Here is a 25713-nt window from a genome sequence, read left to right as displayed (position 1 = left end):
AATGTTAATTAGAGCCTTTGAATTTCTTTGAAGCTGCTGAGATGTGTGAGGTACCATGACAACATGTGGCAGGGTCAATATCATTTGCACTTGATCACTTAGGTATTTATGTGAAATTTTTATAATGCTGTATTTCTATTCAGAAGTAAGCCGGTAAGCCATATCCCCATTATCTGTTTACTCTGGTCCATTTTAAAGGAATTTATTTATTTATTTATTTATTTTTAATTTTTTTTTTATGAGGAAGAAAACGAGAGAGAGTGAGCATGAGTATGGCAGAGGCAGAGGGAGAAGCAGACTCCCTGCTCCCAGAACCCTGGGATCATGGTCTGAGCCAAAGGCACATGCTTAACTGACTGAGCTGTCCAGGCGCCCACTGGGTCCATTTGTGAGCTGAGGTTGACTTCTTTCAGCATCTCAGCACAGTTGTGAGGTGCACTGTCCCTGGAAAGTGGTATGCCGGGCATTGCAGGTCATTCAGTGTTGACTTCAGGCCAACATTCAAGGAAAGCCACCTTCCAGAAAACCTCTTCCATGCCTTTTACCTCCTGTTTCTTCTGCTCACTCTCTGAGGCTTTTGCTGGCCCTTCCACCACTCTGTCCTCACCTTGCCCTTTCTGCAGCTCTTCTGTCTCTTCCTCCTGCCATTGGCCTTCCCTCCACTCTCCACCCTCCACTGGGCACAACACACTCTTACGTCCCCTGTCATGCTCCTTTCCCTCCCACCAATGCTTTTGTGGGAATTGCAGCCCTGGACACTTGGGAGTGTCTGCTCAGCAGCCCACAATGTTCACATTTGGGGGCCAGCCCACAGCACTGTGAAGCTCCTATTTGCATATGAGATGAAAGACAGACTCAGCAAGCATCTCTTCTCTCTCCCACTCCATCAACTGCACTTGAACCCCTCTCCTCTGGACCCTTTGGCCTTGACCAGCACTACATGGGACAGTGAGATGGGAGTATTTGGAGACATGGCCCAGAGCTAATCTGAAGAAAAGCCAACAGGACCCCATTACTGTTATGTACTGATACCAGTTTGTAAGCATGACTTTTCCCAGAATGGATTATGGAAAACATTTCATCAGGCATTTAGCAATTCCCTCCCTAAGTGGGAGCACAGCAACTCTGTTTCCCATCTTGGAGGAATTCTCATTTCTGGTCTTTTAATAAGCACAGTTTTCACCACCCTTTTGGGAGTTGGTTCAGCCTCAAAACTGGGCAGCACAATTAAGATGTCAAAGACCATCCTAAGTAGGCTCAGGGTCCTAACACAAGGAGGGGCATTACTGAGTTCATGGAGTCCCATGAGCCTCAGTCTGTGGGAGATCCCCAAAACCACCTTTAGGCTCCATGACTGACCAGAAGGCCTCACAGGAATCAAAAAATCCCTTACTCATGGTTACAGTTTATTACAGCAAAAGGATACCAATTAAAATCAGCAGAGGGAAAGGGTACATGGGGTGAAGTCTAGAAGAAACCAGGCTCAAGCTCCCAGGTGTCCCTTCCCAGTAACGTCACACACACCTGCTTAATTTCTCTACCAACAATTTGTGATGACTCATACAAAGCATTATCAGTCCTAGCCTTGGTGCCCAGGGCGTTTGCTGGGGTGAGGCACATAGGCATATAGCACCTGCATTATTGCAATCAGCTCCTCAGACTCCAGCCCTCCACGTGTTCAGCATAAATCACATTGTTGACATAAACTCTTTTATTCTACATCTACCTTATGGCCCAAGGCCTCAGGCATACACAGACACTGGTAAAAGGTAAAATATTGCAAGGATTCAGAGTTCTCTAAAAAGCCAATCTTGAAAACAGGCCTCTCTGGGGCATGTGCATGATTTGAGCAACCAAGGTCTGCTAATCTAACCCTTTTCCTGCAGACATTCCCAGGGTCAAGATCCTGGAAGGCTTTGGCCACACAGCAGCACTTCTTGTATCTCAACTAGATTACCTCCTGGAAATAATATCATCTCTATCTTCCCAAAGTGCCATTCTTCACAATAATAACCACTGAACTGTTTTCAAAACTAGTAGGCCATCTACAGTAAAGGACACTTAATATTTTTATCATCATCAGGGCGGTCATGTTAAATGATTATCAATAATCACTATCCTTGGAGGTGGGGTATGAAAATAAGCCTTTAATGCTCCTTTGGGATCTCAGAATAGGTCATAAGCAAGTTCCAGTTTCCAAAGACAGAGACACCCTGAGAGTAGTGTGTCTCCACTCCACACTGTCATTTAACTGTGACCTTGCTTTTCTCTGTCTTCCCCCTTTCCCTGGCAGTGGCTCAGAAACCCAGGCCCCCAGCATGAGAAGCGGACTCTGTTTGGAGACATGGTGTGCTTCTTGTTCATAACCCCGTTGGCCACCATCTCGGGCTGGCTCTGCCTGCGGGGCGCTGTGGACCACCTGCACTTTAGTAGTCGGCTGGAGGCCGTCGGACTGATTGCACTCACTGTGGCACTCTTCACTATTTACCTCTTTTGGACACTAGTAAGTATGGCCCACGGCCCGGGGGCTCAGAGCAGCTGGAGCTGGCACAGCCTTCCCTCTTGTCTGTAGCACGCCCCACCAGCCCTGTAGAAGACAGATCTGCAGGTGCTGGCGGGAGCGTGTGACGTGGTTTACTACCACATGTGTGTACGTGTATGCTGTGTGCGTGCGTGTATGCATAGGTGTGCTGCTGGGAAGAGCAGATCAAGTAAAGAAAGAGCCCTAGCTTCTGAGATCCCATCAATCAAAGACACACACCCTAGATATTTCCCTCCTGCAGGGTTCTAGGACTCCATCCGTGATGAGGCACAGTGTTCTCTTTCTCTGGTTTGTGTGCCTCACTTTTGCCGGGATGGCAGTGTATTATGAATGATGCACTTGGGCACTGTTGCTGTCACTGCCTGTGCAGATCATGAATCCTCCTGCTGGTTATTTTCTTCTTACTCCCTGACACAGCCTATAGTCTTTGTTGGACGTGGAGCTGTGTGTTGCCTGATGATAATTCTGTATGTTGGGATATTGACTCTGCTGCCCATAAGAACACTAATTTATCTAGCTGAGAAGCCACCACCAAAGAAAACCATTTCCCAATAAGTGTGCCGGCTGTATACGAGGAAGAATTCTTAAACATGTCTGTTTTTTCATTCACTGAAACTTCTGAAAAGAGTTGAGTGCTTGGGCACTGGCTGGCACAGCATCGATCTCCCTCTTTATGTTTCCCTCTGGGACCTGTAGGGAAGAAGGTCACTACCCTCTAGACTAGTTTCAGAAACCGAGCTTCCCTGCTTCCTGGCATTACTCGGCTGTGCCTGCTCATTTCTAATCTGAGCACGTCCCACTGTTACTTAATAGGTGTTTCCTGTCCAGACCTTACCATTCTCATATCCTGGAGTGCAGTGTCCATGTGGGGAAGCCACTAGCGATTACGCACACTTGCTCCTTCGCGTTGTGTCTTCCAAACCCTGTCCCACCAGCTGCCACTCTTGCCAGGCTGACCACAACCCCTGCCCATTCCCCCTCCTGGTTGTCCTGTGACTCTCTAGTTCTGTATGTCCCTGCTGGTGGGAGCGTTCAGGGAATAAGTGGAGGCACACGTCAGTCTCAGTAAGAGGGACATGGCTCAAGCCTTAGTAATAAACACAAGCGTTCTGATGCTTCCAACTTTCTGAGTCCTCTGGTGAATTTAGGCATTCTGCTCCCAACCTGGTGAAGCCTCACCAGCAGAAGTAATACTGCCTCCTTTAAAAAGTCTGTGCCTACAAAGTGGGTCCTGATTCACAGTGAGTCAAGCGATGCAGTGGGCTCAGAAGTCACCAGGCAGTGGGAATGGGAGGAGTGGTAGAATAGGAAATTAAATTGTCTTTTACCACTGACTCCCTGTCAACTGCAGCAGCTTGGGAAAGTCATTCCGTGCCTCTGAGCCTCAGTGTCCCCATCTGTAAAGTGGGGATGACAGTAATGCCCATCCCACCAGCCTCCCCGCTGCCTAGTGATAGAAAGGAAAGAGCCCCTCCCGAGAAAGCACTCTGGAAAATAATTGTCAGTTTGTACCATGTTTACAGGTTTGCTAGGCTACGATTTGTCTTAGACGTGTTTGTAAGATGAAGGATGTCAGGTTGAAGATGTCAATCTAATTGTTGGGCTTTCAAACCAAACTTATGGCCTTTTCAAAAATGTGCTTTGTAAAGCATACGTTCAGCTAGGATGAAAGAGGAAAAGGAGGCTGGGGGAGGAAGAAAGGGAAAGATTTCCTCAGAGAGAGACGATGTGACCCTGTTTCATGTCCTATCTCAGATGAAAGGGGGTTTGGGTGGGAAGGGTGCCTGGAGTGCCTCTGCAGGAGGCAGAACACACTTCATCCCAGAAACGTTTCCAAGAGGCCATAGTAGTGAAAAAGCGCATGCATTAGAATGCAAAGGCCCTGTGGTCGGACCCAAGATGTAGCATCCTCAGAGCGGCATAACCAGGGTGCTTAACCTCTGTGATCAGCCTTCCACTGATGCAGAAAGTGGAGGGACTTGGTGGGATAACTTCAGGAACATTTATCAGAGCACCCAGAACAGGCATGGGGCTTTCCTCCTCCGGACACCTAGCCGGCTACAAGATGCAAAGCAGCTGGAAGGAAGGGAAAGCGTGCTCCCCTCTGGCTGGTGTGGAAACCGCTCGGCGCCCCTGAGCAAGAGGTTACTCAATCTGCACTAACTCCTTCCCAGATAAATGCTGTACTGAGCCTCCCTGGCAGGAGCCGTAACTCAGGAGCTGACAACACTTGGAAAGTGCCCTCCGGCAGAAACCCATTGTAAACAAGCTGTCAGGCTTCAGGAGAATATGCTGTGAAAATGTCTTAGATAAACAAACACGGTGTCAGTCCCAGCCTGGCTGCTGCTCCGAAGGAGCCTTTCTGGCAGGGCCTCGCCACTGCTGGGAAGGGGAACACACGGCCTCACCGCCACCGCTGCCACCCTGCCGCCACTCCAGGAGCCGGACCCTCTGGCACCTGCCACGTGGAAACCTGCATCTGGGACCCCGGAGACCGGGGTGCGGCCCATCTCCATCGTGCCCGGGGAGAGGGGCCCTGGAAACATCACTGCCCCCATCACAAACCATGTGAGGTCCCGGAACAGACAAAAGCCCTGTGAGCACTGAGTTCATGCTCAGCATCAAGAAGTCCTCCCGGGGGGCACTTACGATGAGCCCCACGTTGGGAGGGGGGGGACTGGGGTGTCGCGCATTCACCGCGTCACTGAGGCGACAGCCAGTGCCCAGCACAGAAACTTGGTTAAGGCCCGGGATGGGGGTGAATGAGCGATCTGCTTCCTCTGGCTGACCTGCAGCCCCACGGGTAGTCATCCGAATTCTCCCCGTAAAGTAGGGAAACCTCCAGGAAGACAGCATCCAAACGAGGGGGCTGTGTGCACGCTGGCTGAGCCACAGCCCACACGGCCCACGGCTGCCCGAGCGTGTTCGGTGTGACCCTGTGCCCAGTCCCTCTCCGCGGCCCATCTGCTCACATGCAGCCCGCCTCCTCCAGGCAGCCGGAGGTCAAGGAGCCAGGCCTGTTTCTGGGAAGACGACTTGCAAGGCCCTGGCACTGTCAGTAAGCCTCGATCACACCATACTCTCCACAATACAGATAGATTTCCCGAGCCCTGCTGTGACTTTCCCGCAGACTGTGGGCCGCAGCCTGTCACCTCCCTGACAGGGAGGGGTGGATGCTGGTGTCTTCTGGCCCTCCTTGCCCCGTCCAGGGACCACAGCTCTTTGTAGGATCTTGCCCCCAAAAGGTTAATAGATATCCTTCGGATGAAGCGATGAATGCATCTCAAGAAATCTGTCCCAACAAAAGCAGTATTCTTAGAAGAGCAGCCCTGTGCACTTTCTTCCTCCTCTCCCTAAATCCTCAGACATTTAAGGGCCGCCTGGGTGGCTCCGTCAGTTAAGTGTCCAACTCTTGATTTCAGCTCAGCTCATGATCTCAGGATCATGAAATCAAGCACCAGCCTAAGATTCTCTCTCCCTTCCTCTGACCCTCCTCCCGGGGACATTTAAGAAATATCTCAACAAAATTCCCAAGGTTACAACTGTCATAGCTTCTTTTTGGTTTACGCTGTTTATTTTTCCCTCACTGCCTCTTCATTTCTCTAAATCAAATTCTGTTCCACTGTGGGAAGGGAGTATCTTGGAGCTTCTGGCCCGGGCTCCGCACTAGCCCGGGGCATTGCCAACCTGAGGCCCCGTCCGCATTATGCCCAAGTGCCTTTATCTTCCCCCCAATAAGGAATCATCTTCCTATGATGCTTTCTTCTTATTGATTGAATCTGCCCACCGACTGTGATGGTTAAAGGCAATTAAGATAGATTAATACATAATGAGATCTCATTTGTTTGTCTGAACAAGCGGACTGATTTTTGTACCTCCTGGCCCTCGAGGAGCCAGGAGACCTGCTAAGTCGTTGACTCCCTGGTTGCCTGAAGCAGTGCTTCTCAGGCTTGAACGTATCTGCGAATCACCTAGGGATCTTGTTAAGATGCACGCTCTGATTCCTTAGGTCTGGGTGGAACCCAAAATTCTGATGTTCTAACAGGCTCCCAGGTGATACAGCCCTTTGCTGACCCACGGCCACACTGAGAGCAAAGGAAATAGCGCTTCCCCCCCTTTTCCCGCCCCCATTCCCCTGTGTCTAAGAAAGAGCATCAGAAAACTGTCTTCTTTTCCATATTTAATGCATCAAAAATTACAGGCCAAGAACACTGGTGTGTGTGAGGCACAGTGCTAAGTGCTTTCTCAGATACCACTCTTCACAGTTTGCAGACAAGGAAACAAGCTTGAGGGGGTGACAAGCAACCCTCCCGAAGTCATGGAGCCACTAGGCAGAGGATGGGGGTGCAGACCGGGTGTGCCTGGCCTGGGGCACCACCTGCATGCACCCACGGCGACTTCTCTGCCCCCCGAGGTCCAGTACGCACAACTCCTTAACATACAGACCAAGGGTCTCTTGATTTGAAACCCAGCTTTCCTGTAGTGTTTCCAGATTCCGATCTTCTTGAACTGCCAGAGCTCCTCATTAGCACCAGCCTGCCTTCTACCCTTCCCTGCTCTTGGCTTTGAGCAGCAGGCTTTCCCACCTGCCTCTCTTACATTCATGAGGAGCACCACACAGCAGCAGGACAGAATAGATACATGAGAATCAAGCTTAGGGGGAAAAAGAAAAACCAGTCCTGATCCACTTTGGCATGTTCAGGGCCTTTTGGAGAAAAGCACATCTGTGTGGGTTTAAAAGCTTGTATTTTCATACCCAAATTTCTCTGGCACTCAGCCTGTGGCATCTGCTTTCTAGCCTCAGAAGGCCTGCCAAAAGACCAATAAGCCCTTTCTCATCAAGGGCCTCTGCTCTCCTCTGCTTCCAGAAACCTGAGTTCCAACCATCGGGCCAGCCCTCTCTCTGACCACCAAGGACCCTTTACTGGGGTCAGCCCAGCACACCCTCCCTAGATGATTAAACAGCCCATACTGGGTAACTGGTCACCCGGTGCTCACGGGCATTTTCCTTCCCAGCACCGACCTAGTCACCAGGATGCTCTCAAACTGGAACCTATCCTCATTTTTAAAGACAGTTTGTGCATCTCCAGAAGTAGGGACTCCGAATTTTCCGGGCAGGCCATCAGTGCCGTAAGCTAACCTTCTCCGAAATGAACCACAGATGTGTCTCGTTCCAGGATTTTACATGGAAAGCAAGTACTTTTCAGCACAGTTATGCCACAATTGGCCATCAGTTTACTGCTCATAATGTTGCATACCATGTAAGAGAGACTTTAATCTGAAGCAGTGTTGCAATCAGAAAAAGTAAGATATTTATTCACTCAGCAAACTCTACTGAGCAACTTCCTAAGTGCCAGGCATAGGTGCTGGGCATGCAAAGATGAATACAGCCCAAGCCCTGCTCTCAAGATGCTTCTGCGGTAGGGAGAGAAACAAATATACTGACGTACAGAGCACGTGATGCCACGCTGAGGTCCGCACAAGGCACTGCAGGTGTCCTTGGAAGTTGAACCTACCTTGGGCTGAGGCTCAAGAAGAATTTATCAGGGGAGTTGGTGCCCCTGCCTCCCAACTGAAAGCCAGAGGACGCCAGAGCTGAAGGTAGTGGGGGATCACTTATTGGGGCCAGCAAGTGTAGGTGTAACATGGCCCAGTCCAACAGTACCCTTCCTATCATAGCCAGTCTGAATGTTAAATTGTGCAGTGTCCAACCTGCAGTAGGGTACGTGACACCCAAGCATCCCTCTCATTTAGCAGAGAGAAAGCTGGCGACACTGCCTAGGTCCCACCCCTGGGCAAGGACTAGCACTGTACCCACTCTGCCCCGCTGCCTGTAGCCAACGTGCTTCACAACTGATGCTTTGGGGTCCAAACGCTACTATCCCCAAAGTAAATCCAGACTCTGAAGGAACCTCATTTCCTATTCCTATCTTAATTTTTTCCAATCTGAGGAAGAGTGAAGGAAGCCACCCCAGGGACCTGCCTGAGTTTACACATGGGTGTTCTCTGCTTGGTGCCAACCTCCCAACATTCAGCTGTTGCTAGGGCAGTCTGGCCCAGGGCACTTGCCCCGCTGTGCTGCTGCCAGCTCTCTGGGGCTGTTTTCAGTGACGTGTTTCTTGGATTGATTATCGGCTTCTGCTTACCTGAACCCTTCCCTTATTTTTCCTCTCCCACCCCCAGGTGTCATTTAGGTACCACTGTCGACTGTACAACGAATGGCGTCGGACCAATCAGAGAGTGATTCTCCTCATTCCAAAGTCTGTCAGCGTTCCTTCCAACCAGCAGTCCCTGCTGGGCCTCCATTCTGTCAAGAGGAACTCAAAGGAGACCATTGTTTGACGTCTGTGTCGTTGGTTGGTTGACTCGTTGTTTGGGGTTCTGGAAGTTTCTGCACTGGGGCCATGCACTGAGCCACCCCCCGAATCCTTCCTTAGGCCGTGGGTCTCAGAACACCCGAAGCCATGTTAGCACATCGCCCCGAGCAACGGACTCGGCCCGAAGAAAGCAAATGCTGTTTCACTTGGAATCACGGATGCTGCAATCACACGATACTTGCTGAGCTGCCAAACATGCTTATTTAGCAGATACTATATGGAGTTTCCTGAACACCTCTTTAACATATGAGGAAGGTTGTCCTGCTAAAGATGCAATTCAATGCTTCCTTTTTTATTACTATTTCCAAAAAAAAAAAGAATATATATATATATATATATTAAAGTCAGATGATAATCACAATCAAAAAGCCAATGTTAAAACTGGTTTCTTGGTTTGGACAGGTTTGGTTTGGGTGAGTTTGTTTCCTGGTTTCTACTGTAGATTCTTTGGGGTAATTTGATAACTTGAGTGGTCTTTTTCATCTCCTTCTTCTCTCTTACTCAAGGGGACAGCGAAACAACTGCAGAACAAGGCATATCTGAAGGACGTTTTGTACTAAACTTCATTTATTGCATTTTTAAAGGGGGAAGAAAAGGCGTGGCAACTCTCCCAACAATGAGCTGTTTATTTAAATTTCACTAAGAAGTAAAAAAAAAATTATGGTGAGGAGCACGCTCCTTTCGAGTTGTTTGGTACTGCCAGCTGATAAAAACTATTTTCTAATAATAAATATCCAGTGTGTGAAAGACAAATCCCATTGATTGCAATATTTTTTTAAATTATAAACCTGTGAAGTTTCCCCAAAGTAGATTTCAAAAAGGAAAAAAAAAAGGGGCAAGAGGTTGGTGTTCTTCCTCCCAACCCATTGTAGTTCATGTCGTAATTTTGCATTCACAAGGAATTGGTGGATCATTAGACATTTCTAGGAACCCTGGACCCGTTTTGCATATCAATTAGCATTCCCATTGCTCTATTGAATTTCTAGCTTGACAGGTAGATGGGGCAAAAAGTGTGTCCGAGCAGCCTACAGCCCCTTTGTCTGATTTTCAACAACAAAAGTGAGTCCCACACAGTGCCTTCCTGGAGCCCTGAGCCAAGTCCGTCACAGGCTGAAATAGACCTCTCCTAAGGGCTTCACGTCCCCCTTTTATCCTTCATAGAAGAAAGGGTCTAACCTGCACCCCACGTTTGTGTGCCACCCAAACCAGGGGGCACACGTGTCATCTGAGGAAAGCACTTGCCGCGCTGGCTCCCCGGCCCTCCCCCTGCCGCCGCACCGAGAACAGGTGGAGCCCAGCGCTGGGGGATGCTTAAAATATGGATTTCTAGAACACGACCCACATTCTGAAGATCACTCCAGCGTCTGCCTTAGGCTCCCCAGGTGGGAGAAGGGAGAGTGCAAAGCAATAGGCAGCGAGGAGGGTAGCGACTTCCATCTGCAGATTGATCAAGCCGATGCAGGTATCACCACTGTCTGCAGAGCCCCCCTCCGCCCCGCAATTCACAGGCTGCTCCCCGCGCTGTGTGGGGAGGGCAACAGCTGTCCTGCTCTCTCTGCTGCAAAGCTCAGATGTGCTTTATGGCTGATGACAATAGATTTCCTCCCCACCACGCTTCACTTCGACCCTGAATTCCCGTCATATGCGCCTCAGCCCTTCTGCTGGCTCGGCCCCGCTCACCCTCCCGGCTGTCATTAGCTGCACCACCGTCCACCGTTTCTTAATTGACCTTTTTAAAATGCTGGACGCCACTGGCTGCACGCAGCTGTCACACATTAAATTTCCAGAGCCAAGAGTCCAACTTGGTAGTTGGTGAACTACAGCCCGGTAATATAGGAGATAAATAACTTCTCCACCCAGCCTTGAACGCTGAGCTGTCAGCTTAACCAGCGACACCAGCGACACCTCTGGGGGAATGGCACGAGCATTCAGGAGAGGACCGTGCCCTTCATCCGGCTTTTTCCATGAGGTCGGGAAGTGGGAAGTTCCCAGGATCATTTCCTGTTGCGATGGCTGCAGGGAATTCCTGCTGTCTTGGTTCATGAGATGAGATATAGTGACTCAAAATATCAGGCCGACAGGTGCCCGGCAGCCCGCTGGGGCCCCTGCCCTGGGAGGGCGGGCGTGTTGGTGCTGGGTCTGTGCCCTACCTCTCTCCCCCACGTCTGCATCCCCACCCTGGGGAATAAAGCAGAGTCCAAAGGCAAGGAGTAGGCTGCACGTGGGCTGGTGTGCGGGGCACTCCTGGCAGCCAAGAGCAGAGCAGTGCCCCCCCTCCCAGCCCACCAGCTGGGATCCTCCTCAGGAGACACTCTGAGCTCCTTCGGCACCAGGGCTCAGCTCAGGTCCCGCTGAAAGTCTCCATCCCTTCTTGACCCTTTCACCCTGGCATCGTTCAAGGTTCAGGAGTGTAAGCAACTACAGTACGTGCACAAGGCACCAGCCAAGAGGCCGGGGACAGGCGGGGGTCACAGTCCAGGCCCTGTGTCTGTCACCAAGCCACGCTGCACCTGCCTAGAAGAAGGGGTGCCTCTTGCTAACTGGCGCAGAGGCCCCTGCACTGGTCACCCGCAGCTCTGCCAACCTTGAACTCTTCCTCTGCTTCTCTCTTTTTGAGAAATTAAGAAAGAAGCAGGGAAAGGAATGAGGAGGGGCAGGTAAAGGATCCTGGGGGTTCACTGCTTCCTTTCCATCGACTTCTTCAACTGCCCACGTTTCCAGCCTCCTGCTGCATCCTATCCTAACCACTTGTCTTGAGGATATTGGGGAGAGACAAACACGAGTCGTGGTGAAGCCAGAGGGGGAGAGAGACAGTCGAAACAGTCTGGCGAGCTCTTGCCTGCCCCGTGTGTGTGTGCGTGTGTGTGTGTGTGTGTGTGTGTGTGTGTACACATTTCTGTGATCTTATCTGGGAGTTCCAGAGAACACAGAATGTTCACACAAAATCTACAGCTCAGAGAATGGAGCAGAAGCTCAGATGAGATGGAAAACCCAATAAAGGAAAAATAAATGGAATGGCTTGGAAGTGACTTGTATCGGTGTGTCATGGGCCGGCCTCCCTTCCCGGGCCGCGCACGGGTCCGACCCTCTCCGCCGCGCCTTCCTCACAGTTACTTCATCTTTAGTGGCAGTGAGTCACGTGGGGGCACGGAGGAACCGAAGGAGAAAATGCGAGTGAAACAGCAGCCTGCCACCCGCACTCGGGCCAGTGGCCCGCTGGTGGCCCCACGTCCTCCGCAGGCCTCGTTGGTCCCCGCCTAGCACGGCCTCCGCCAGCTCTGTCCCCATGTCCCCTGCCACCAGAGCTGACGGAGCGGCACGATGTGCCCGGAAACTTTGCCCTTGGTCTGCTTTCACCAGGGAGAATGCCGAGGCCGAAAGAACCTGAGGACAAACGATACCTAGGAAAGGAAAGCGGCACATGCTTCCTTCCTCTTTGATCCAGAATGTTCCCAGAAGCTACCCGAAGATCAGCCACACAGCTCTAAGGCCTAGGCCTGGAGGAGATATGCAGGCTGTGATTCTGCAGCCCTTCATGGGCCAGGAGGTGGGCCTGGGGCCCGCCGGGGCTCAGGATCACGTCGGGCAGAGGTTGGGTCCCGGATGCACCTGGCGGGTCCGCTTCCCTTCCGGCCAAGCACGGGGAGGAACTGCGACCTGGCGGGCAGTCGCCTGAGGCCTGGGCTGCAGAGGCTTGGAGTGGGGACAAACAGGTACTGCAGGGCAACGCCGGGGCAGTTGCACGCCCTCTCCAAAACGTGGTAGTTCTGCAGAAATGCCTGGGCCAGTATGTTCCACCGTCCGCCCTCCTTGGCCTGACAGAGCTCTCGGTGCCTAGGGGTTGACTGTCTTTTCCTTGGTGTTCAGCTGTGTTGTGGGCCGAGTCTGTCTCTCTGCTTCCCAGCGCGATAGCGTGGGAGAGAACCAGCCATGAGCCGGGCGACCTGGGCTCGAGGCTGGCTCTGCACTGGACAAGTGAGCCCACTTACCTACTTACCGAAGCCTCAATTTTCTGCCTCTGTAAAATGGGGCAATACCTACCTCAGTCAACCCCTGGAAGACTTTGTAAGGCTCCGCTCCCAGGAGTGGATTCGTGAATGGCAGTAGCCCCCACCGCCCCCCACTTTCTTCCACTCACCGTGGCTGATGTCTGTTATTGTGCCCCAGCTTGAGTTTTCACAAACGACTTTAATAAATGAAGGACCATAAACAGTTTAAAATCCTTTCCAGAGAAGAGGGACTGATTTTAAATAATCAACAGATATTTATTGAGCACACTGTGCTTGGAATAAAAAGAACGGTAAGAGACCCTTCTGGAGGTTGAAATTACTGACTTGATTGAGGTCTTTGAATCATGCGTAGATTTGTTACCCTTGCATTTCCTGACACTGGAGCCTATGGCTAATTGAGAATTCATCACAGATATAAAAAAAAAAATTTTTTTTGCTAGTTCTGAATCTAGTGCTACAGAGGAAAACAAATATAGTCTGTCAGTTGTCTGTATTCCCAGAAATGAGGGACTCATGAGTCATGGAGCTCATACATCTAGTGCCTTCTTGGAGGCTCTGAATTTGGTACACAAAGACAATACAAGGAGATCAGCTTCAGAGCCCTGCTTCTTTTGAGAAACCCTCCCTTTCAGACATACTTTTCACCTACTGTGTCCAAAGCTACCCTATTTAGGAAATGAATATATGGATGCTGTCAGAGGTTTTATTTTATCCTATCTTTGAATACCGGATGCAAAGAACTGAGTTAATCCTATGTTTCATCCCTGACAACTTCTATCACCGTCAGCCTATACAGGTCCTTCTTCTGTTTCATTCTACAAGTACGTACATAGAGCCAGACGCTTCCCAGGAGCCACGTGCAATTAGGCACTTTGAAAATCACCTCCTGGGATCCTCACGACAACCTCATCTGTTACTGCCTAACAAACCACCGCAAAATTTCATGCTCTAAGGCAACCCTTTCCTTGCATTTCACTGTTTCGTGGGTTGGCTAGGGCTCAGCTGAGCAGTCCGCGGGCAGTGCGTCTTCTGGCCGCACTTGGCTCTCTGACAGTGAGATGGGTCAGGTGCTCCTCCTATGGCTTGGTCTCCTCCACCTGGCATCTCGGCTTCAAGGGCCCCACTCTTCCCATGGCAGCTCAGGACTCTGAAAGGGAAGAAGCTTCTGTCTGCCTAATGACTCGCCTTGAAAGGGCTAGTGGTCCCTTCCTCGCATCCTATTGACCAAAGCAGTGACAAGTCCCCACCTCCTGATGGGAGGCGTAGAATGGTTTGGGGCCGTCTTTGCAGATTAGCTACCAGGCCCTTTTAATAGATGGGGAAGCTTAACCTGAGAGGTTACGTTACTTGCCCCAAGTAACACAGCTAGTAAGGGGCAGAACTAGGATTCAGACCCAGGCTCTGGAGTCCACGATGCAATAGTATGCTATGCAATGATGCCTCTCAGCTTCTATTTTTATTTTTAATTTATTTTTTAAGATTTTATTTATTTACTCATGAGACACACACACACACACACAGAGGCAGAGACACAGGCAGAGGGAGGAGCAGGCTCCATGCAGGGAGCCCGACATGGGGACTCGATCCCTGGTCTCCAGGATCACACCCTGGGCTAAAGGTGGCGCTAAACAGTTGAGCCACCCGGGCTGCCCTCAGCTTCTATTTTTAGAGTAGATCCCCCTTCATCCCTGGTCTCCACTCTCTACCCTTCATTAAGCACCCACTCTAATATACCTGATACATAAACTGAATATAGATAGATATTTGCAAAACAGACTGTTTTGTGAGTAGATGTCTTAACTTACATAAAAGTGATTATAAATAGGGGCACCTGGGTTAAATATGGGACTCTTGGTTTTGGCTCAAGTTGTGATCTTAGGGTCATGGGATAGAGTCCTGCCTCAGGCTCCGCACTCAGTCGGCTTGAGTCTCTCTCCCTCTCACTCTGCATGTGCTCGCACGCACTCTCTCTCTCTCAAATAAATAAATATTTTTTTAAAAAGTGATTAAGCTTAAATCTCATTCTTTCCCCACCCCACCACCACTCAACACTACATTTTTAAGCTCAATGTCACTGCATGTGTGCAGGGTCACTGCTCCTAATGGCTGCTTGGGATTCCATTTCACTTCTCTGTTCCCTTCACATTACCTCCCACTCCCTGGCTCAACCAACAGGACCCTTAAGGACACCTGGGTACTCCCCTCCCTACGATCCCACTGGAGGGCTCTTCTGGCCTAGTACCCACGAGTGGGAATGCTGGACTGCAGGACGTTGATACAGTTAACTTCACTATTCGTATTGTTCTCCAGAAGGACTACAGCCCATTAGACACTCTCCTTTGTCACTAAGTTTTACCTTTTCTCCATTTGCTATTCTTTATTTGCTCAATTTTGGCCAATCTGACCATATAAATGTGTCTTATTACTTGTACCTGTGCAAATATAAAACTTCTCATTTTCCCCCTGGGTTGGCGATCTTTCCTTCACTCTCGTCACTCTGATGTGCTGCCATATGTCATGAGATCAACTCCCTCTTAACTTTGTCTATGGTAGCCTTTGTTGAACAGGAATCCTTTACTTGGACGTTGCCAAATCTGGGTTGCTGTCAGGTGCTCTGTACCAGGAGGGGTCTTTTGGAAATTGAAGAAGTCCTCTCTCATTCCCAAACCACAGAGACAGTGTTCCAGATTTTCTGCCTTTATGGTGTCATGTACCACCTTTAGGCTCTTGATCTATCTGGAGTTCACCCATGCCCATGATATAAGGCAATGACACAAGATTCAACTTCATCTCCCCAAGCTTCCCATCACCATCTACAAAACAATCTTTCCTTTTATCATTGGCTTGCGGTGTCACCTGTATCATATACCCACGGGTCTGTTTCTACAGTTTCCATCTGTGTCCCTGCATTACCTCGCTGTTTTTCTCACTGAGGCTTCATCCCGAGTCTTGGTATGTAGTGGAATGAGCAACCCTATCCGCTGCCAATTTTGCTCTACTTTTTTTTTTTCAAAACTGACTCAGTTATTTATAGACAAGCTTTTAATTCTTGTGCATAAATTTTAGAAGAGTTTTTGTTAACTCATTTAAAAGTTCCTGATGGAATTTTGATTGGAATTGTAGTGAACTTATACATTAATTTCATGAAAATTGCCCTCTTTACAAATTTTAGCAATCCTATATGATACAAATAGAGTAACACCATTTATTTAAGTGTTCTCAGTGTCCTGAAAGAGAGTTTTAATCGTTGTCAATAAAATTCTCGTGCCTTTTCCTGGTTTAATTCCTAAATACCTTAGAGTTGTGTTGCTATTGTATACGGTATCTTATTTTCTATTCTATTTTCTCATTGGCTAGCGCTGGTGGAGAAGAACACTTGTTATCCTGTACTAACAGCTTTGCTGAACCCTGTGTTAGTTCTTTTTTTTTTTTTTTTTTTTTTATGATAGTCACACAGAGAGAGAGAGAGAGAGAAAGGCAGAGACATAGGCAGAGGGAGAAGCAGGCTCCATGTACCGGGAGCCTGACGTGGGATTCAATCCCGGGTCTCCAGGATCGCGCCCTGGGCCAAAGGCAGGCACCAAACCGCTGTGCCACCCAGGGATCCCTCCTGTGTTAGTTCTTAAGGGTTGCTGATTCCATTCTAAGCCTGCTCTTTCCTGGCCGGGTGCCATGGCCTGGCCCCTTGGACTCATCCATGGCAGCCATGAGAGTAGGTGCACTTGCTGGGTTCCTCGTCTTAACGAGGGGTCAGAGTTTCTCCCCAAGGATATTTGCTATACGTTCTTCTTATATAATTTTGTTGAGTCATTCTGTTTCCTTGCTATTTCTAGTATTTTATGAGTTTTTACATCATTATTTCAAATACCAAATTGAAGGGCACCTGGATGGTTTGGTCATTTAAGTGTCCGACTCTTGATTTTGGCTCAGGTCATGATCTCAGGGTGATGAGTTCAAGCTCTGTGCCAGGCTCTCTGCTCAGCTGGGAGTCTGCTTGAGATTCTCTCTCCCTCTCCCTCTGCCCCTCCCTACCGTATCCTTTCTCTCACTCTCTCTGTAAAATAAATAGGTGAATCTTTAAAAAATATATCAAACTGAATCAGTAATAATGATTAAATACGATTACCAGTATTATTGAGAAATTTGTGTGACTTTCTACTTTAATCCATGTAATAAGACATGCTGCTGTTAAACCATCCTTTCAATCCTGGATCAACCTTAAGATTTTGTGTATCCTCTCTCTATATATATATTGAAAGTGAAGAGTTCACACCAATAGCACCAATTCCAATCCAATGCCACAAAGTTCAGTCTTGTTTTTCCATTGCCATATTTATAGCTTCCTCTCCTACCATGAGAAACCTGGCTTTTATTGCCCTTAATTTATTTACCTTTGTAATCAATGTCTGCATGTAACTAGTCTTCCTCTCTAGAGACATCCGCTCCCCCGTGGAGATGTGCCCTTCACCTTCCTCTGCTGACATCCATGCCAGGCCACCTCTCTGTGGGGACACCTGCCTCATGCCAGTCAGACTCTGGTACAGCAAGTTGGATGGTCCTCACCCTCATACAGTCACTAATGATTTCCTTCTTCATTCAGTGCTTTTTATTTCCACCTTCTTTTTTACTCTTTCATTTCGCCAGTTTGATCTTTGTTTATTGTTGTTGCTTTAAAGTAGGCTCTGCACCTAGCACGGAGCCTGACACAGGGCTTGAACTCATTACCCTAATATCAAGACCTGAGCCCAGATCAAGAGTCCTACGCTCAGCCACCCACGCGCCCCTAGCCAGTCTGAATTAATTTCATTCATCTTCTTAAAGAATAAATTTAGAATTTTTAAATCTTTTCTTTTATACTCTTTGTCCTCTGCTTCCTTGATTTTAACCTTACCATTATGAAGGCCTTCCTTCTTTTGTGTTTTTTTTTCTTCTTTTGTGTTTTTGTATTTTAATTCCATTATTTCAGCCTTTTTTGTCTTTATTTTTGTCAGCCTTTTTTGTCTTTATTTTTGAGTAAATAATTTAAATGCTATGACTTCTTCTCTAGGTACTACTTAATCTCCCACAGTTTTTGGACATTTTCAATGTTTAAATTTCAGGTCTAAGTATCTTTTTAGAAGATAAATTCATTTTTTTTATAAAGATTTTATTTATTTGAGAGAGAATGAATGGATGAGAGAGAGCATAAGCCTGAGGAGGGACAGAGTGAGTGGGAGAAGCACCCCACTGAGCAGGGAGCGAGATATGGGGCTGAATCCCAGGACCCTGGGATCATGACCTGAGCCAAAAGCAGATGCTTAACTAACTGAGCCACCCAGGGACTCCCAGTTCTAAGTATTTTTAAATTTCTTTTATGTTCCTTTCTTTATCCCCAGAGTCACTTAGGAGTGATTAAATGACTATCAGCAAACAAGCAGGGGGTGGGGAGTGTTCTTTTGTTTTGTACTTGTTACTATTACATTATGGCCAAAGAACTATGACTTCAGTGCTGTGGATTCTTTGAAACCGCGGCATCTTTTGTGGCTTAGTACATAGCTGATTTTTGTGAATGTGTATGCATATATGTAATAAATCATCTACAGTGCATTAATTGTTTACATCTGTCTTCCTAACTTTACTTTTTTTCATGCTTGGTCATTTTCTGAGAAGGGCATATAACATTTCTGATTACAATCAGTGATTTACTTATTTCTCCTCTTACATCCTGTTGGTAGCCGCTTTAGGTATTTGCAGCAATATTTACATTTATCTTTATCATTACATCTTAATACATTGTTCCCCTTACCAAAATAAAATGTTGTAATAGTGTGTTTGTCCATCTTGATCTTTTAAAATTCTCTTTTGGGGCACCTGGGGTGTCTGCTTTTGGCTCAGGCCATGATCCCGGGGTCCTGGAATCTAGCCCCATGTTGAGCTCTCTGCTCGGTGGGGAGCCTGCCTCCCCCTCTCCCTCTGCCACCCCTCCTGCTTGTGCTCTCTCCCTCTGTTTCAAATAAATAAACAAAAATCTTTAAAACAGTAAAAAATAAAATTCTTTTGTCTGAATTAATATTAAACACCTCTGTATTCTTTCATGTCTCCTGTAGACAACACACTAATTTTTTTTTACCTGAAAATCTCTTCTTTGAATTGGTGAGTTTATGCATTTATGTTTTTTTAAGATTTTATTTATTTATTTGAGAAAGAGAGACAGAGAGTGAGCTCGCAGAAGGAGGGTCAGAGGGAGGCGCAGACCCCCTGCTGAGCCAGGAGGCATACATGGGGCTCCATCCCAGGACCCCAAGATCATGGCCTGAGCTGCTGGCAGATGCTTAACCGTCTGAACCACCCAGGCGCCCCCCTCCATTTACATTTATTTTACTGTTACGTTGGGTCGGAATTCTATCAGCAGGATTTCATCTCTCATTATCTTTTCCTGTGATCGCATATCCTCCGGGGCATCTACACGCTTGGCTACTGACATACACCCACAGCAAGGGGGTCTACAGCGCGGGGGTCGGCGGAGAGGGCGGGGACGCCCTGTGCTGCCATTTGGACTCAACAACTCTGCACCTGCCCCACGCGGCTCAGCAAGCCCGCCCCTCGGGAACATCCCCCCACCTCTGTCCCCATCGCTATGTTCTCCCTCCTGGACGTTCACCATTTCCAGCTGCGTGGATTGCAGGCCGCCTGCCCCCTGAGCCCAGAGCGGGGAGACTCCGTGTGGCTAGCAGAACAGCACCCCCCAGCACGGACGTGATTCAGCCCGAACGTCTCCCCACTGACCTGGGGGCACAGGGCTGGTACTGCTCTTCTCTGCTCTCTGGGATGTGACGGCGCAGCCGCGATCCATCTAGATGCAGGATACAGGAGGGAGGCCAGGACGTGACACCCAGCTGCGCCCCAGCTGTGGCAACTGGCTTCCTTGCACCCACAGCTTCTGTAGGCCGTGTTCCTTGGCGTGTGCACTCTTTCCTCTGATTCACCATCCGTCCTCCCGCTTCCTCGGCACTTCCAGGGTGGAGCGGGGAGGGAGAGGAAGGGAGCCAAGAGTCAGGGCAGGTCCGCCATCCCGTGCACCATCGGCACCTCTCAAAAAGTCCTTCCTGGAGCCCTGGAGTTCCTGTGGGGACAGGGCATGGAAGGACCCCCCACCCTTGGCTCTGGTGCCCCAGCTCCATTCCGCTACTTCACCTCTGCTTTGTCAAGGGGGCATCAGGGCTAGACTTCACTGGAAAGAAAGACAACAATGTTGAAGCTAGGTCTTTCCTTGTTCTAAAATCCAGGGTCACTCGTCTGGCTCCCTGCCTCTTAGGGGCCCGTGTTTCCAGAGGGCACTGAGGCCCTCGGCAGGACTCGCTGGGGCCCTGCGGGCCTGTCCCTGTGAAGCTAGCTAACCACATGCCCCCTGCTCCCCCTCCTCATTCGCAGAAAGGAGGCAGCTGGGACTTTGAATCCAGCTGCAAATAAGAAACACTTAGTAGACATAAGAAGCGCATTTTATACTCAGGGCTTAAAGGCTGCTGACGTTAGGATTTTCTTAAAATCGGTCTTAAGATTTGTATGAGGAAATGTCTGGGCGCTGCTGCGAGGGTGCCTCGGGAGAGCGCCCATCACAGCCCAGGCAGTGCATGGAGGCACAGCACCCCCCACCCCCGTGATGGGCCAGTGGCACGTCTTTCACAGCGTAGCAGCTAGAACTATGTTCTCCTGCCCTTTAGAAAGACCGGAACAGTCTAGAAGCTCAGGCTGGCTTTTGGGCAAATTGCAGTTAACTTCGCTGTCCTATACAAATCCATTTTGAGCTCAAAAGTGTCGTGGGTTTTCCCCATCACTTCCCTTCCTTTCACTCCCTGCCTAGTAAATGCAGGGCCAGCTCTAGCTGATGCCTCGGTCCCGCGGCTGAGCCTGAGCGGCGCAAGGCGGCTCGGTGACGGTGACGCCCACAGGACACCACTCCGAGCCCACCGTCTGCAGGGCCCCTGAGCAGCTGGCCCCTGGCAAGCCCGGCCCCAGACCACGGAGAGGGGGCCACCCCGTAAGGGGGCTCAGATCCTGTCCCATGGATCTATTTGTTCTCCACCTGTTCTGCAGGCTGTGTGAGAGCACAGGACTGTGCCCTTGCGGGCAGCATCTTGCAGCAAAACAGGAGTTAGGGCTCCGTGCGTGAGGCCACGTTCCCCAGGGACACGCATCACTCGGGAATGGCTGCTGCGGCCCCGCCAGGCGCCCAGGACAAGCACGCAGGGGCAGCGCTGGCCAGAACAACCTTGGAGCCCTGCGGAGCCTCCCCCACGTCCTCACCTGGGACTCCTCCTTCGGAAGCCTGGGCCACCGAGGGGCAGAGGTGGTGGGAAGTCTCCTTCAACTGCGTGAGGAGGACGAGGAATGAGGCTCAGGCGAGGCCCGCGAGGGCGAAGGACTCTCGAGTGCGCACCGTCCGAGAGGGAAGACTTGGATTTAATCTGTTTCGTGTGCCTGGCAGAAATGCAATGGCAGGTGATCACACCCACGTGTAAGACCCGGTCCCTCTGAGTACACCTGCGTGTCTTACAGGTTCGTCACTAAACAAGGTCTTCAAAAATTGAGCATACCTGCTGATGGTCTCTGAACACCATTTTCCTGCTAAAAGGAAGCAGATCTCCTTGGAGAAATATCTGAGTCTAGGTCAGGGACAGAAAATGGGTAAGACAAACCTAGAACACCTTATCATAACCAAAAGTAAGGAAAACTATGGTGGTTGTGTCCAGAGGGCAGGGGATATAATTTAAACAGACTCCCACCAGCCTCAGATGAGCAGTAACGGGCATCACAAAGGAACAACTCATGAATTGTTACACATCGTCTATGGCAAAATTCATGAGTTTATAATGATATTTAATTTCTTTAAGAAAAAAACCTCACAAGTCACCTCTAGAGCATAGTAAAGAACAGAATCATTGTTTTGATAAGTGCTTTTTTAAAAGTATCTTCTGTGGGGCAACCTGGGTGGGGTTCAGCCCCAGGCCTGATCCTGGAGACCCGGGATCGAGTCCCACGTCGAGCTCCCTGCATGGAGCCTGCTTCTCCCTCTGCCTGTGTCTCTGCCTCTCTCTCTCTGTGTGTCTCTCATAAGTAAATAAATAAAATCCTTTTAAAAAAGTATCTTGTGTCTACTGTACCTTGGGTTATAAACGATGAAGCAAGTTCTTTAGAGAAAATGCCCACCAAATGTAGAAATAATGACAAAATCTAAATGAAATAATCAATCTGCCTAATGATCATTAACAGATGCTAGAAACACTGGCTGATGGGGAACTTGAGAATAAAAGGATCAGATCTTCAACAAAACCCACAGATCAATCTCAACATTGCAAAAAAAATAAAACAAGATCAAATCCAAGAGGGAGACAAACCATAAGAGACTCTTAATCATAGGAAGCAAACTGAGGGTCGCTGGAGGGGAGGGGCATCAGGGGATGGGGTAACTGGGTGATGGGCATTTAAGGACGGCACCGGATGAGCACTGGGTGTTATATCGACTGATGAATAACTGAACTCTGCCCCTGAAACCAATAATGTATATGTTAATTAATTGAATTTAAAAAAAAATAAAATGATGCCATCCCAAAATAAGAGAGAAAGAAAATGCCTCACACACTTCCTGATGGGATACAATAGGAAATACAGAAACAACCATGAGATGTTCTTGCAAAATCAGCAAACCTGAATCTGATCAAGTCCTGCTATCAGGGTTTACAGGAATGAGAAGGATAAAAAAAATTGTTAAATACTACCAACAGCAGGGTTTCTCAACAGCACCACTATTGACACTTTGGGCCAAATTATTTAGAAGGCTTATAACATTTATATGTAACATCTATGTGGACTGTGTTTAGATCCTGATTCAGAAAACCAAAGGTGGGATCCCTGGGTGGCGCAGCGGTTTGGTGCCTGTCTTTGGCCCAGGGCGTGGTCCTGGATATCCGGGATCGAATCCCACGTCGGGCTCCCGGAGCATGGAGCCTGCTTCTCCCTCTGCCTGTGTCTCTGCCTCTCTCTCTCTCTCACTGTGTGCCTATCATAAATAAAAAAATAAAAAAAAAAAAAAAACCAAAGGTAAGGGAAAAATAACATCATGAAATATGGAATGTGAACACTGGATATTTGATCTCTCTCTTTTTTTTTTTTTTTAAGATTTTTAGTTATTCATGAGAGACACAGAGAGAAAGGCAGACACAGGCAGAGGGAGAAGCAGGCTCCCCATGGGGAGCCTGATGTGGGACTCGATCCTGGGGACTCCAGGATCACACCCTGAGCCAAAGGCAGACGCTCAACTGCTGAGCCACCCAGGCGTCCCAGAAGAAATTGTTTTAGCTATGATAACAGAATTATGGTTCTGTTTATAAAAAGTCCCTGTTTCTTGGAGATACATTTTGAAAGAATTATGAAGTTAAGTAGTATCTGGGATTTGCAAGGTCAGTGCAGGGAACACAGTGGATGCACAGGTAGCCAGGATCAGCTGCACAGGGATGGCCACGTCTGCCCTGAGCAGGGCTTCCCCAGCCTCGGACTAGCAAAGGTCCTTCCGACGTCCCTGCGGGCCGGCAGAGGGGCCACATCTTCTGTGGTCTGTCCCAAGGGGGACAAAGAGGATGTGCCTTGTGCCCCGGGGTGTGACAGAGACTTGCCACCCAAAGGACAAAATGACAAAGTTTTGTACATCAAACCTCTCAAAGGTCCAAAATGAATTAAGGACACCTAGACACAGGCGCATGAGTGGCGAGTCGGTCAAGCATCCAACTCTTAGTTTTGTCTCGGGTCATGATCTCAGGGTTGTGAGATCAAGCCCCATATCGGGCTCTATGCTCAGCATGGAATCTGCTTGAGGATCTTTCTCCCTCTCCCTTTGCTCCTCCCCCTAACTTGTGCCCTCTCTCTAAATTTTAAAAATCTTAAAAAAAAAAAAAAAAGAACACCTAGACAGAGAACTAAAACTGGATTTTTCTTAGAGGAAAACCTAGCAATTTAAGAAGTTATTCTGAACCAGAAGATACACACACACGTGTGCATGCATGCACATTCAAAAATTCCTCTCACACACACACAGCATTTAAAAATTTAAAAATGCTGTGTGTGTGTGAGTCTGGGAACGGGACGCCTGGGTGGCTCAGTCATTGAGCATCTGCCTTTGGGTCAGGTCATGATCCTGGGGCCCTAGGATTGAGTCCCACATCAGGCTCCCCGTGGGGAGCCTCCTTCTCCCTCTGCCTGTGTCTCTGCCTCTCTGTCTCTCATGAATAAATAAATAAAATCTAAAACAAAATTGTTTTTTAAAAAAATCTGGGGATAAAGCAGCTCCTTTCGTGGTCAAAAGGTGAAATTCTCTGAAACTCCATCGTCCCCCTGCCCTCTCCCACACTTGCAAAGACAGCTCAATGTGGCTACGACCGGCATCATTCCAGAAAGATGTGTCTAGAACAAGGCTGCCTGAAGAGGAAACCAAGACCCAGGCATGAGGTGTGAGAGTCAACAGTGGACTGACAGAGGGAGGATTCGGGGAAGAAGTGGCCGCATGTCCCATGGGGGCCTCGGGATCAGAGATACGATACGAAGAGGACACCCCTATGTCCACAACCTCCTGGTGACTCTTCTGAACACAACAGGGGTCGTGCACCCCCAGATGGGGACAATCTGCCATTCAAACAAGTCATTCAATGCGAAGCCCCCATGTGCACGTGACCTGCTCCGCCCAGCACTATTGCCACCAAGCAGGCCTCTTCACACAAAGCCTTCTGGAATCCCATCAGCCTCCGGGTTCCCTGGCAGAAACAGCATCAGTGAACATGAACTGGTCTCGGCTGAAACCACCCAAAGCCGTTCGCATGGGGTCAGCCTGCAGAGCCTGCGGACACAGCACCCCGAGCTGCTTAGGAAGAGCAAGGCACCCTGCGCCCCGCCCCCCGTTAAGTGAGGCCTGCTCTGCTTCCTGTAACCTAGGGTGCGCGTGCCAACGATGACAACAGCACCCCAACTGCCTCGCTTTATTTCATAATCCAGCGTTTGCCAACCTCCACCCAGCATTCTGGCAAAGAGTTGCCAAAGACCCACGGGTGACTTCCAGCCCCCTGGGTGGGGAGCGGGGAGGGGATGCCGTGCTGGTGGGTCACATGTTGCATTAGCATGCCAGGGCTTCGCCTGGGGACACTTCAATCCCCTTTCCCAGCTGAAGGCTTACGCTGTTCTTTATTTAAATGAAAACCTGCAATCAACCGCAGCCAACATCGGGGCCCAGCGAGCCGTCATCTCCGCCCCACGATCAAGCACCGCAGGCCGTGTGCCCTGGGAGAGCCCGGACAGAGAAGGCAGGCCGGCTGGCACGAGCCAACGATGTTCTCAGAATTTGGGTCTCGATGGAAAACTCCGAAGCAATTGCCAAACATGCTCCAGAAATCCTCTCCATGTGCCATTTGAGCCCTGAGCACATGAGACACCTTGACTGCCGCTGTCATCTTTGGTTTTAAGCAATCACGGGCAAAGGTGCCCACGTGGCCGAACGGTCACAAGTACTGACACGGTTCACAATGTCTCCTTCTGAGACACGGAGAGGGACCACCCAGGGAGGCGGCACCTCCCCACGGTGGAGGCCAAGCCCCAGCACGAGATGTTTAAATGATTTGGAACAAATCAGTACAGTGGGGACCACTGCAGGGAAGAGCTGACGTGTGTCTAAAATGGAAAAATCCGAGTGCACTTCCCAGAGCTTCTAACTGGGAAGTTGTCATCCCACCTCATAGAACACTCCATTTTCAGAGGCACCTGGGCG

At 49.2% G+C, this 25713-nt stretch overlaps 1 protein-coding gene and 1 long non-coding RNA gene across 4 annotated transcripts in view; one reads left to right on the top strand and one right to left on the bottom strand.

Moving 5' to 3' along the window:
* Positions 1–9672, top strand: part of MARCHF3 (membrane associated ring-CH-type finger 3) — a 136788-nt gene extending 127116 nt beyond the window's left edge. The window contains exons 4-5 of the mRNA XM_038552018.1: positions 2294–2503; positions 8726–9672. Coding sequence (XP_038407946.1) covers positions 2294–2503; positions 8726–8884 — 369 coding nt within the window. The 3' untranslated portion in view covers positions 8885–9672. The remainder of the gene's footprint in view (positions 1–2293; positions 2504–8725) is intronic.
* A 3488-nt stretch (positions 9673–13160) lies between these two features.
* Positions 13161–22376, bottom strand: LOC119873879. 3 transcript variants are annotated; one of them, XR_005366624.1, is made up of 4 exons: positions 21503–22376; positions 21213–21386; positions 19695–20031; positions 13161–14076 (listed from the first exon to the last, which is right to left on the bottom strand). It is a non-coding gene; the product is annotated as an uncharacterized LOC119873879 (long non-coding RNA). The 3 variants fall into 3 exon arrangements; XR_005366625.1 differs by having other exon boundaries at positions 19695–19919; XR_005366623.1 differs by lacking the exons at positions 21213–21386; positions 21503–22376 and having other exon boundaries at positions 19695–20867.
* Positions 22377–25713: the final 3337 nt, after the last annotated feature.

The sequence above is a fragment of the Canis lupus genome, chromosome 11, assembly GCF_011100685.1.
Source record: "Canis lupus familiaris isolate Mischka breed German Shepherd chromosome 11, alternate assembly UU_Cfam_GSD_1.0, whole genome shotgun sequence".
Taxonomy (NCBI): Eukaryota; Metazoa; Chordata; class Mammalia; order Carnivora; family Canidae; genus Canis; species Canis lupus.
The sequence above is the reverse complement of the archived record's forward strand: the minus strand, read 5'-3'. Positions and strand labels throughout refer to the sequence as shown.